This window comes from Plectropomus leopardus, chromosome 6, assembly GCF_008729295.1.
Source record: "Plectropomus leopardus isolate mb chromosome 6, YSFRI_Pleo_2.0, whole genome shotgun sequence".
In the NCBI taxonomy this organism is placed as follows: Eukaryota; Metazoa; Chordata; class Actinopteri; order Perciformes; family Serranidae; genus Plectropomus; species Plectropomus leopardus.
The window spans coordinates 32,503,625-32,516,264 of NC_056468.1; the positions used below are offsets into that span (position 1 = coordinate 32,503,625).

General features: G+C 39.3%; 1 protein-coding gene across 1 annotated transcript; it reads left to right on the top strand.

Annotated features, from left to right (window-relative positions):
• Positions 1 to 6,504: 6,504 nt before the first annotated feature.
• On the top strand, positions 6,505 to 12,081 carry dmrt2a (doublesex and mab-3 related transcription factor 2a). The gene is made up of 4 exons (XM_042488247.1): positions 6,505 to 6,682; positions 7,621 to 8,042; positions 10,183 to 10,285; positions 10,733 to 12,081. Exons 2-4 carry the CDS (start codon positions 7,668 to 7,670, stop codon positions 11,821 to 11,823), a joined length of 1,569 nt encoding a protein of 522 aa, XP_042344181.1. The 5' UTR covers positions 6,505 to 6,682; positions 7,621 to 7,667; the 3' UTR covers positions 11,824 to 12,081.
• The last annotated feature ends 559 nt before the right edge of the window (positions 12,082 to 12,640 follow it).

Below are 12,640 nucleotides of genomic sequence, written 5' to 3' on the forward strand. Positions count from 1 at the left end.
CTTTAACTCACTTTCTGAGTCCAATTTCTAATCTTTTTTTTGCTTTTATGAGCCTTTTTTCATCACTGAAATCGGCTCCAGTCTGCTACCCAGTGGACAGAATGGGTATTTTTACTACATCATGTTGAGTCTACAGTATTAGTACACAATGCCACTGGGGTAAATGATCTAATATAGCTTCATTTATTCTGTTTTTAGGACAAAACCTGGAGCAGTGTTTTCCTAAAAGAACATTTATTTATCCCTCAAACTGCCCTAAAATAAGATGTCCCTGATTATGACATACATTCTTATTTTACACAGTTTAAATGGAATATAAAAGAACAAATTTGACTTATTTGTACTTTAGTTGAGTACTTTCTTTTCACAGCAAAATTCTACTCCACTAAATTTTAGAGGGAAATATTTACATACTTTTTACTTCATACTATTATCTTACAAATTAAGATTTTTGCATGCAAAACATGTGATTATGTTTGCAGCAGTTTATATAGAGGATTTACTGCTCTTCCTTGAATTATTTTTTAAATATATTGTTATTAGTTTTGAGGTTTACAAACACATAAGTGGCAGAAAATGTCACTTTGTCTTTATTTGAATTTTATTTTTTATTTTATTTATTTATTTTTTTTTTTTTTACAAACAAGACAATCAGTCAGATCAGTTAATCAAGAAAATGGTCAGCAGATTCATCCATGATGAAAATAATAATTCCAATCCAAAAAAGAATTAAAAGTTCCACCTTAACCAACTTCAATAGTGGAATCCTGCTTTTACATCAACACATTTATAATGATAATAATCTCATTAAATGCTACATAATTGTAAAACACTCACATGGGTCATTTTCTGTTTGAGTATTTTTACTGTCAACTCTTAGAGTACACTTTTCCTGATTGTTCTCACATACTTTTACTTAAATAACATTTCCACAGCAGGACATAATACTCTGAATACTTCCTCCGCAGCTGAAGGACACGTCCTCCTGTTTGTTGCACAGTATCCAGCAGAGGTCGAGGTGTCAGACAGAGACAAATGTCGTCCCGCCTGGTTTTGTATTCAGCTGCATGTGTTGTCGCTCCATCAGAGGCTAATTAACATAACAGGATCCCCAGTGATCCCAGTGATCCCAGTCTGCTCTTCTGTCTCTACACAGCTCTGGTTACACTTTACGGCCCGCACAGCGGGACACTTCCAACAAGATGCTGTTGTTTCAATCAGCCCCAAAAGTAAACTGGACAGCGTGTGAGAAAGTGTCATTATGTGTCTGTGTCTCTCTCCAGGTTGAGCCCATTAAAACACCAGTTAGAGTGTGTGTACTGAGTCCAGAGAGGACGCCGTGAGTAAACATGAACATAAGAGCTGCTGCGTCTTAGACAGATACAGCCTTGTTTCAGAAATACAAACGGTGGAACAAGGCCTGCAAGACAAACAACATGCTGTTTATTTAAAAAGTCACAATAGTGGCTTTTTAAGGATACAACAAATGCAAAAAATATTACTATAAATTCTCAAATGATTTTAACATTTATTGAATGACAAAAACTGATTTTAGATCAGGGTTTCCAAGATTTTTTCAGAAAAGGGAATTTTTTTATTTCTGGGGTTCCTGCAAGAATCTGTGCAAACTCTGACTTTACAAGGACCCTTGAAATTCCTCTAATAATGCCTAGAACCCCTTGAAGGGACCCTGGAAACCACTCAGGTATCACTGCAGAAAAAAAGACCCAGAAATTATTTGAAAAGCACCTAGAATCAAGAAGTCAAAAATCCATGCAAAGGCCCTTGAAACTGTTTTACTAACAACTGAATCTATTCAAGGGTCCATAAAACACTCCAAGGATCCCCAAACCTCTTCAGAGTTTCCTGAAACTCTCTTAGTAAGACCTGAGATACCTTGAAGATTTCATGAAAACTCCTCATGGATCCCTTGAATTCACTTGAGTATCCCTGGATTACCGTCTTAAATCCCTTCAGTAGCACCCTGAACACATTCAAGGAGTCAAAGGACCTTGCAAAGGCCCTTGAAACTGCTTTACTGACAAATTAATCTATTCAAGGGATCATAAAATGCTCCAATGATTCCCAAACCTTTTCAAAGTGTCCTGAAATTTGTTCGGTAATGCCTGGAACACCTTACAGATTCCCTGATAACTTCTCAAGGTTCTCTGGAACTATAACATTTCTGGAATCCCTTTAAGGATCCTTATCTGGGGCTTGAACTCCCTCGTGGATTACTGAAATTCTCTTAAGGACCCTGAAAACTCCTGAAATTATGGAACTTTGAATCCTGGAGCTCCTTCAGGGATTCCTTGAAGTTTCTCAGGGATCCCAATACCCCAAACCTGCCAATACTGCCTGTCTTCCATTCAGAAACCCATGGAAATCCACTGAGAATTTCTGGGCCCCCTCAGAGACCCTTGAAACTCCCTCAGTAATGCCTGGAATCCCTTTAAGGACTCGCAAATCTCCCAAGGATTCTGAAACATCTTCAAGGACCCTGAAAAATTGTAAAAGATCACTGAAACACCTTCAATAACATCTGGGACCACTTCAAGGGTCCCTGAAAACACCCGAGGGACCTCTAGACTACTGTAAAGACTTATTCCATAATGCCTGGGATCAATTTAAGGATCAACGAGACCTCTTTTTGGATTTGGCAAAGATTTCAAGACCCCCACGTGCAGCTCTGAAATATTTTAGGAATAAATTGACTCCTTTAAGGGAATTTTTAAGAACGTCATGGCTTTTTCCAGGGGCTGATGATCTTGTGGGAGTTTTCAGGGTCCTTTATGAGGGTTTGAAGAAGTCTTTGAGGGGTCTAGGAATCCTTAAAGGGATTCCAGGCATTTTAAAAAGGAACTGTGGTAGTCTTTGTATGGTTCTTTTGATATTTTAGAAGTTTTGGGGGGTCACTTGAAGAAGTTTCAGAAAACACTTGGAGGGGTCCTTTAAGAGATTCCAGGCAATACTGGATTTTAAGGCCTTAAGATATGGGAATCCATGAAGGTATTCCAGGTATCCTTGAAAGAGTTCTCTTTGCAGGTTTAGGCAGATCTTTTTGCAGGGATCCTTGAATTATTTCCAGGAATTATTTCTGACATTTTGGGAGTCTTTGAAGGTGCCCATTTGGGGTTCCTTGCATGGATTCCAGGTAATACTGAAGACCCTTGGAACCTCCTGAAATACTCAAATAACCTCTTATAGTCCCCGGGTGCCTCTTCTGGATTACCTCTGACATGCTCCCTGGAAGTCTTAAAAGCATGCATGGGATTCCTTCAAGGGACCCTGCAAGATCCTAAAAGATTCCTGGAAACTCATTCAAGGACCTCTGGAGGCCCCTCACTGCTGGGCCATAATGAGCCGGTGGACACAGACAACATGTTTCACCTGGAGGGTCCAGCAGCTCCGCGGATCCTCCTGTCCGACCGTCCGCATCAAAGCATTCCTGCGGGGGAAGCGGCAGCCCGGGGTGGCCGCCCGTAACCTCCGCAATAAATTAAGACGAAGTGGCAAATAAAGCTGCACCTGCAGGCCTGACGTCTTCACCTCCAACACATGGAGCGACCGTTAAGAGGCACTGACCTCATCTGGAGAAATAATTACAGAGACAACGATTTTTAAAAGACAAAAGTAATGTGTTTCTCCATTTAATTTAACAATGGAAATATGCGATTTTAGAGCGTCAATTTATGGCAGGCTAATAAATTTAGAATACATTTGGATTAGTGATGCGACTGGAGATAAAAAGCTAAGAGCTTCCAGGCTAAAATATAGTTTTACTGAGGAATATATACAATATAATATTAATATAAACCTTCTTGACGCTAAAATAATCCATATAATAAAAATGAACACACTGTTGAGCACATCGGAGCCTTTGAGTCCGTAGGTTTTTATTATTTTAAAGTATTCACCACTGAGGATGACACACTTGAAATTTCGTTATGCTTATAAAATGAGGATTAAGTCCCTAAATACTTGAATCCTGTTAAGAAGACACAATAATGTTAAAACTGGGCAATAAAATCCCATTAGGCTATAGAGAGACCATAAAAACAAAGTTTACAGTATGTATATTCTATACAGTATAAAGCATGGTTAAATATATTAATAGCTTATATAAAAGATAGAAGATGTTTTATAGGCTAAAAAAAAAATAAGTATAAGAACTGAAATGAAGAAAATAAAAGTTAGGCTATACATTGTATAATAATAATTTTTTAAAGGCCTAGAGCACTAAATTTGGCCTTTTGCTGTTTTTTATTTTTATATTTCCTGATTTTTAATTTAATTTAATGTTAAAAGCTCCGAAAACATTTTTAAATCTGGTTTGAAGTAGGACAAAATCGGATACCCTGCTCTTATTTTGAAGTATACATTGTTGTTTTTTTTAACGTCGCTTTGTTCGTTAATTTTACATTACAGGTAACCGGAAAAAGAGTTAAAGTCAACATGTTTTTTTTCACCCTACAGTAGCCTGTGTGGATGTATTGTCCTATTGTCAGTTCCCATGGAAGTCAGTTGGCACTGTGCAAATGCTGCGATGTCTCTTTTTTGTTTTTGAGTCTTTCAGTCAACAAGCTGCAAACAAAGAGCCAAACATAGAAAGTTGTCCACATTCCTGTTTGAAATTGGAAGTCATCGGTCACACACCCGGAGACGCAAAAAAGGGCGTGAACTATGAGTACAATATCACCATACCGAATTTAATATATACATTTTTAACCTTTTAATGTGAATTATTCCGAAAGCCCAATGCATAAATAGTTTAATAAAACTATGAGGGAAATGCATCATTTCGTAAATGTTTTGCAGACAAAGTTATTGTAAAATAATAAATAAATACAAGTTTAAAAAACGGATTTTAATTTTTTTTTCTGAAAAGGATATGTTTTTCCAAGTTCTTTATGCTGGAAAGTTAAACATAGGATTTAGTGTTTTAAGCATTTAGGGACAACATATTTTAATTTATGGTCTAAGCTTTCTTTGAAAAATTAAAGCTTTAGGCTCACTGTTTGAAATAAGGGTTTTTAAGGCCTGTTTTGGACGTTTAAGGGTTAAAAGAAGACAGGGAAGATTAAAGGTTGAGGCTGTGGGTGTTTTTTTAGGTTAGGGTTTTTTTGTTGTTGTGTATAGGACTCTACATGCTGACTTTGTGTTTTTTCTCAGGTGTGATTGTTGTGAAAACACTGTAATCATCCTTAGTTTCATCTGGCAGGAGGACAGACTGTAACAACCTGCAGGACACATTTATCACCTGTCCATCTGCCTGTGGCCGCAGGGCTCTTAATCTGTCATCTGTGTAAATATGACACAGATCAGACACAATGTGCATAATATCATCACTGTAATAGGCTATTTAACCTATAGGGAGTTACATCAAGGCCCTCTCAGATTCTTAGTGTTTTCTCACTGTTACTAATAAGCTTTGTTTCAAGAGAAATTCACTGCATTGGATGCTCAGTATCCCACTGCAAACTACTGCAATATTTAATCTGGATTTTTTAAAACAGTTTCATGGAAATACAAATTTTAAATAAATATGTTTGATTGTGAAACACATTAAAACTGGTCTGAAAAGGACACTGTATGTTTTTTTTTTCCTCAAATGAAAGATTAGTTGAGGCCTTATTTACCTTTAAATTGATTTACATGTATAGGCTTAATTAGAAAGCAGTGCTATTTTAGGGCATGAATGCATTGTTTTTACATGAGTAAGACTCATATCAGCTACTTTATTTTTTTTCTTTTAATCTCTTAACTTTGTCAATATAGAGCTGACAGTCTCATGATCAGGGGTGTATAGCATCAAATCCTGGGCCCAGTACAAAAGCAGTCTCAGTGGGGCCCCCCCTCTTCCTGTCTTAATCCAAGTCTTTCTCATGCACCTTTTTATTTTATTTTATTTACTTTTTTCCCTTGCTTTCTTTTCTTTCTTCTCTTTTCTGGAACCTCCAACTTCTTTGTAAAAAATTGGAGCAGCACAAGTAAGCAAGCAAAACTTTATTTATATGGCATATTTCATTCCAGGTGGAAGCACAAAGTACAAGGTCGAAGCCTCAGGCACAAAACAAAGCAACTGAATCAAATAGATTTAAAAAAAAAATTAATAAAACCTCATAAAAATAATAAAGACAGTTAAACTTTTTTGATTATTAGCTCTGGCGATACAAAACAACCAGTATTGTGTTCTACATGGGAAAATATTTTTTATATATATATGTATCAATATTAAATTACTGTAACAAAAAGATAAACCCTGTAAGCATTATTTGCATTTTATTTATTTGGGATATTTTCCTTTTTTTTTATTAAAAAAATGTTCAAATCCGGAGACAGATCCACATTATGTTAACCGTTACTAAGATCCCCCCCTTACCCCACCTCCCGCCCCGACTAACTGCTCGCAATCCTATTGGTCGGCGCGTGTTTGGGAGCAGCCAATCACAGGAGAGAAAGCGCGGACAGGAGGTGTTCTTTAGCAGTGGCGCTCTGAGTGTTTGCAGCAGAGGAAACTTGGATCTGTCCGGAGACTGACACTCATTCATCCACTCAATTAACAGCTAATTACAAGCCTGTTGTGGAGTCTGGACTGTGTGTTTTGTCTTTGTGTGATTCACCACGACGTCCCACACTGCTGCAAAGACCCTGAACCACACCGCGGGAGCAACTTCTGGAGGTAAACTGGATTGTTTTCTAATGTTTCTATGTTAAGTTACATCGAAATACACACGTTTTGACCAAATCCCTGCACGAAATAACAAATTAAATGCTAAAAGCTTAAGCTGACTGTATACCACTCTGTTGGGCGCATGGGAAAGCCAAAACGAAAGCGGTCTATCAAATCATTATAATGATGTGATTTATTTTAAGCTTCCAATAATAGATTTGTTTAGCCTTCATTTATTTTTCTCCCTTTGCTTTTTCTACATTTGTAGGCTACAAAATTAAATACACGTCTCTCTACTTTTACAGCCTGTCTTTAAAATAATCGACAATCACAGACTTGACTGTTGATTTGTTAATGTTTTTCTGCTGTGCACCGTCTGGATTTTAGGGATTATTTTCCCAATATGTTTTTGCAGGTTTATAAATGAAAACGAGTCCCTTATGTAAAAGATCTTTTGATTTTACAGGCTCTCTTCAACATAATCTAAAATAATTGCAACAATCATATTGCTATAGGTCCCTATCGATATTGTTGATTTGTTGACGTCTTTATGCCTTGCACTGTCTGGACTTTAAGGATTATTTTACCAATATGTTTTTGCAGATTAATAAATGAAAATTAGTCCCTTCATAAAATCTCTTTTAATTTTGTTTGTGCATTGATTTTGAGAAATGTTGTTATGCTCAGAGAAGTAATAAATAATTATAATAATAATCGGATTAATTTTTTATTTTTTATTATTTAATTATTATTGAAAAGTGCTGCCCAAAGCTTAGAAATTGTTTATACCATTATTAAAATAATTAAAACTTGGTAATTTGGGATTTTTGGAATAATAGCCTATTAAATCGGTTATAAGTGGGTACTTTGATTTTCCACAGGAGATGATCAGGCTATTATAAACTTGTATTAAAATAATAATTGCCTACATTTATTTTTGTCTCCAGACATAAACTGGGTGTACACAGACAGCCGGCGGAGGACTCGGGCAGACATGTCGGACAGCGCCGGTTGCGAGTTTGAGATCGACGTGGAGACTCTGGAGACGGAGAGCGACGACCTGCCGGAGCCCTCCAGCCGCCCCGGCTCAGCTCCGCTCGGCCACGCCGCCTCCGAGGATGACGGAGACGGCGGCAAAAGCGACGACAAGCCGGGCCCCAGCGGCGGCATGTGTCCGGGGGACCAGAGGAAGCTGAGCCGGACCCCGAAGTGCGCACGCTGCCGAAATCACGGCGTGGTGTCCTGCCTGAAGGGACACAAGCGCTTCTGCCGCTGGAGGGACTGCCAGTGCGCCAACTGCCTGCTGGTGGTGGAGAGGCAGCGCGTGATGGCGGCGCAGGTGGCCCTGAGGAGACAGCAAGCCACGGAGGTAGGCCCGGTGTGTGTGTGTGTGTGTGTGCGCGTGTGTGCATGGATTCTGTTAAATGCTGCTCAGAAACTTTAGAGACTGAAAACATAATTTAAAAGTTGTGATGTGTTCGAGTGCGTTTATTCAGCGACAGCTAGTTAATAAATTAGACTCCCATAATAAAAGTTACTTAATTTTATTTCACGTGGACAATCACCAATACTGATTTCATGCGATAACAACTGGTACGATCAACAGTAAAACCATTTTTTTAATGAGTGCATTATAAGAAGCCCCCTAAGTTTATTCCCAGAGACCTCTCTAAGGATTTCCAGGAGATGTTGAACTTAAAGTCAGGAGCATTTTTTTCACCACTGCTTTATTTACTTTGTGAATCCGGTGGCTCAGTCGCTGCTGTCCATACACACTGCATCAAAATACCCGACTCCTCCTCTGCTGCTAGAGGGGAAAATCCAGGTTAAACATGCAAACATAGCTCAAATACTACAGTAAATCAGTTAGGAGTTAAATACACTTAATCACCATTAAATGTAGGACCAATAAATTGCTATTAAAAGTTAAAGATTGCATGCCATCCACCCTCTGATTTTCCCAGAATTCACTTATTACTATTTATATTTGGCCAGCTCATAATTTTGACATTTTTCAGCAGCACTCGGTGAGTCCTTTGCTCTGATTACTCTGCTGAACAATGACCTTTGACCTTTAAATTACTGAAAACTTTAAGTTTCAAAGAGAATACAACGATCTTCATAACTAAGCCGTCAGTCTTCATGTTCCAGTTTAAGTTGTCTTTATTTTCTCTTTTTATTGATTTGAGCTGCAGTGCGACAAGTACGGTTTCTGACTGTAAGAGGCATGAAAAAGTAAAGTTTTTCGATGCTTGTAATACTAATCTGGTTTCTAAAACTGGTGTATTTAGTTATAAACAATATTTGTAAAGACATAAAGCAGCACTCTCAAACAAACCCAAGATATTTTTGAGTTGAGTGAACATGAATTGTCAAACAAAAAACACCAGTGAGAAGCTGAATTTCTCTACGGGACATGTTGCACGGCTTCAAACGTAAACAACCGGCACAATGTAATTTCTCTTTGTTCGAATCACTGTCTTTAGTGTGAGTCAAACATTAGCAGCTTAAACAAATACAGTTTCGTTTTCCATCGCAACTTAAACTTCCAGTTTTAGCTGCAGGTTTAGTTTTGATTTAAGTTTGAACGTCGGATTAATATTCAGGATTTGGCAGTTCATGAAGTTATTTAATGTGTGCCACAACATGTTGTAGTTTGACTGAATGAGCATCAGTGTCAATCAGTGTTTCTCAAAGTGGCGTCTCAGGATCCCTGAGGGGCTCTCCATGTTGTCCCAGCAAATAAGCAATTATAATTTAACATAAATAAAAGCTTATTTACACACTTTAATCAGAGAATGTAAAATAAATGTTCTCACATTGTCCCTCCCGAACAGTTAAACACTTCCATCTTTATACAAACACAAATCTCCCTTTATGATTTCCGCAAAGACCTAGTGTGTGTGTGTGTGTGTGTGTGTGTGTGTGTGTGTGTGAGTGTTATGACTGCGGTGACATTCAAATATTTGAGAATGTCTGCGGTTAAATAATGAACCACGTCAGCTGTGGTATTTTAAAGATGATACCAGATGGGAGTTTGTGTGTGTGTGTGTGTGTGTGTGTGTGTGTGTGTCTGTGTGTGTGTGTGTGTGAAGGCTGAATGCATAACTTTTATTAGGCAATCCATAATTGCAATGTGAGGTAGTGCAATTAGGATTTGTTGTAAAACTGTTGAACATTTACTGTCGTTTCTTTCGTTAATGTGTCTTTTACAATAGCAAAGTTATGTATTTAACATAATGTTTATCTTTAACGTAGTGGGCCTGCGTGTCATGTTCAGTTTTTAAACACGATGATCCTACTTTTACTTCCATAACAACGGTTTTTGTAATGTAAGAAAAACAGATTTATGACCCGCATTTGAAGTGTTTTATTATTAAGAAGTTGGATTACATTATCCGAACACATGTGACTTCCGCTGTGACAAATCAGGCATTTTTAAGGGATCAAGAAAAACATTCTGACAGCACGTCTTAAGTCATTTTTTTTTTATTTTCTCTGTTTCTCAGGATAAGAAAGGAATATCTGGGAAACAAATTCCAGCAGAGAGGAGGACGATATATCAGCGACACATTCGACCGTCCACCATGCTCGCCAAAAGCATCCTCGAAGGTAACAAGGCAGCAAATCTGACAAATAGAAACATGTTTTATTTCTTTCTTGGCATTAGATATTTCTGATCTTTTCCTTGTTTCTCTGACTGCTCTGTCCTTGTTTAACTCTGTTTCTCCTGTAGCTTTTCTTGGATTTCTGTCTTTTTTTCACTAACAACAACAAAACAGTAATGAGGACTTGTTAACATCTCTAAGCAGTGACCCAAAAAACACATCTGACATGCAATAAATTCACTAATTAACATCCTCTGCACGTCACAACATGCAAATGTGATTTAATTACTAAGCATGATTTAAGTTTCGTTCAAACCAGACTGAAAGTCTTCTGTGTTGCAGTTTGTATGTTTGTGAGTGTGAACATTTCTGCCGCATGCTTGACATCAGCTTCAATTTAAAACACATGGAGTCATAAACCTTGAATTAAACAGGCTTCTTTTGATGACAGGATACCGTCCGGTGCAGTCTGATCCCTTCCTGGCGGCCAACCCGTCTCTCCCTCCGCCACTGAGCGATCGCATGAGAAAGAGACGGGCCTTCGCCGACAAGGAGCTGGAAACAATCATGCTGGAGCGGGAGTACAAAGAACGAGAGCTGCTGGAGAACAGCCAGGCGGCCTCGATCATCTTCCCCAACAGCATGGCCCACCACGCCGCAGAGTACAACTACAAGACGGCCTACTCGCCTGCGGCGCAGGCCGAGCCGCAGCCTAAAGAGCTGTGCAACTTCCTGGGCCCTAACTGCCTGGATCTGTCCATGCAGTATCCCGCCGGCTCCGCCAACGTCGAGCTCATCTCCTCCAACGTCAGCGTGGCCACCACCTACCGCCACTACCCGCTGCAGCCGTCACGAGGCGGCTTCATGATGTGGCCCCGCAGTGCAGCCAACTTGGGGGACGCCTTGCTCTACCAGCAGTGTCTGTTCAACGCCACGGCGGTGCAGAACAGGAAGCCAGGGGCCGTGTGGGAGCCCAAAGCGATGCCTGCCGAGAGCCAGCCGCCAGAGCAGGAGGCTGCTCTCGCTGCCAAACTGGAAGGATCCCGAGCAGCTGCCCTGCAGGACTCATCAGACCCTCAGCGGGCTGATCCCAAACCTCCCGGTGTTGCCCAAGGGGGGCAGAGGGAGTGCTCAGCCTTCTCTCCGCCCAAGAGGAGCTTCGGACAATCGTTCCCCAACAACTCTCATTCCCAAAACTCCAGCCAAGTCCTGAACAAGCTGAGCAAAGACAGCGCTAAGCTTTCCATGAAACTCAACTCCTTTCACTCCCTCATCCAGCACTCGCTGAGTGAGAAATCCAGCGGCGGGGCCGGGCTGGAGCTCGGGGCTCCGTACTGCAAAGAGCTCCTAGAGGAGGCTGCCCGGAAGTTCAGAGAGGGCTCTGCCAAAGACATTCAGGCTGTCAAAATCACCGACAGGTACGCCAAAGACTTTCTGTCCAAGCCTGTGGGGACCAAGATGGCGTCCGGTGAGTCTTTGTCCTTCTCTGTGGAGGCCATACTGAAGAGACCCACACCCGCCATGAGTCGAGCATTCCATTAATTTCCACTATTCTTGCACTATAGGCATCAGGTTTGTCTCAGTTAGAGGGCATCCCAAGTTGTGGTTTTGGGGTCAAACTAAATCTTAAACACACAGGCACTGCGTTAGAAACTAGACCAGCTAGAACCGATTTGTTTTTCCTGATGTAATATTTATGTACAGTATATTATATTTTCCATTTGCATGTTTTAATAACGTTATTGTGTAGAGTATTTAAACATTATCCCAATGTTTTCCTCATGTCAATAAACTTTAAAAGGCTGAACTTTTTTCTATAAAAAGTCTTGTATTTCATTTTATGCTCGAGTTATGACATGTTTAACTGTGGACAGGTTTTTGTTTAGGTCAGAAGTTAGTCTGCAGCCACTAATACATCACGATGGTTTTTACATTCATGACCGTTCACACACAAACGGGAGATAAAGTGCGATTTATGAAAAAAAAAATATATATATATATATATATATTTATGTCACACATACAAATACAAACAGAGGGAGACAGATTAAATTCTCTGTACATTTTGTAAAATCAACTTTTTTACATCTTATTTTGAAATCTTGAATTAAAACACATTTTTCTGAGTAGCAAAATCCTCAAAACAAGTGCATATATTCAGATTACGTGTGTGTTGTTGGAAAAGTGCCAGTTATTACCAACTTCAACACTACAACAACACACACATTACTCCTGCTGGTCATCGGGAAATTCTGAGTAACTTTACAACAATCAATGAATATATGTACTTAAAAAATAGGTTACAAATGTTTGTTGCTGAATAGTTATATGCAGTTACAAATACAATTTTTTTTATATA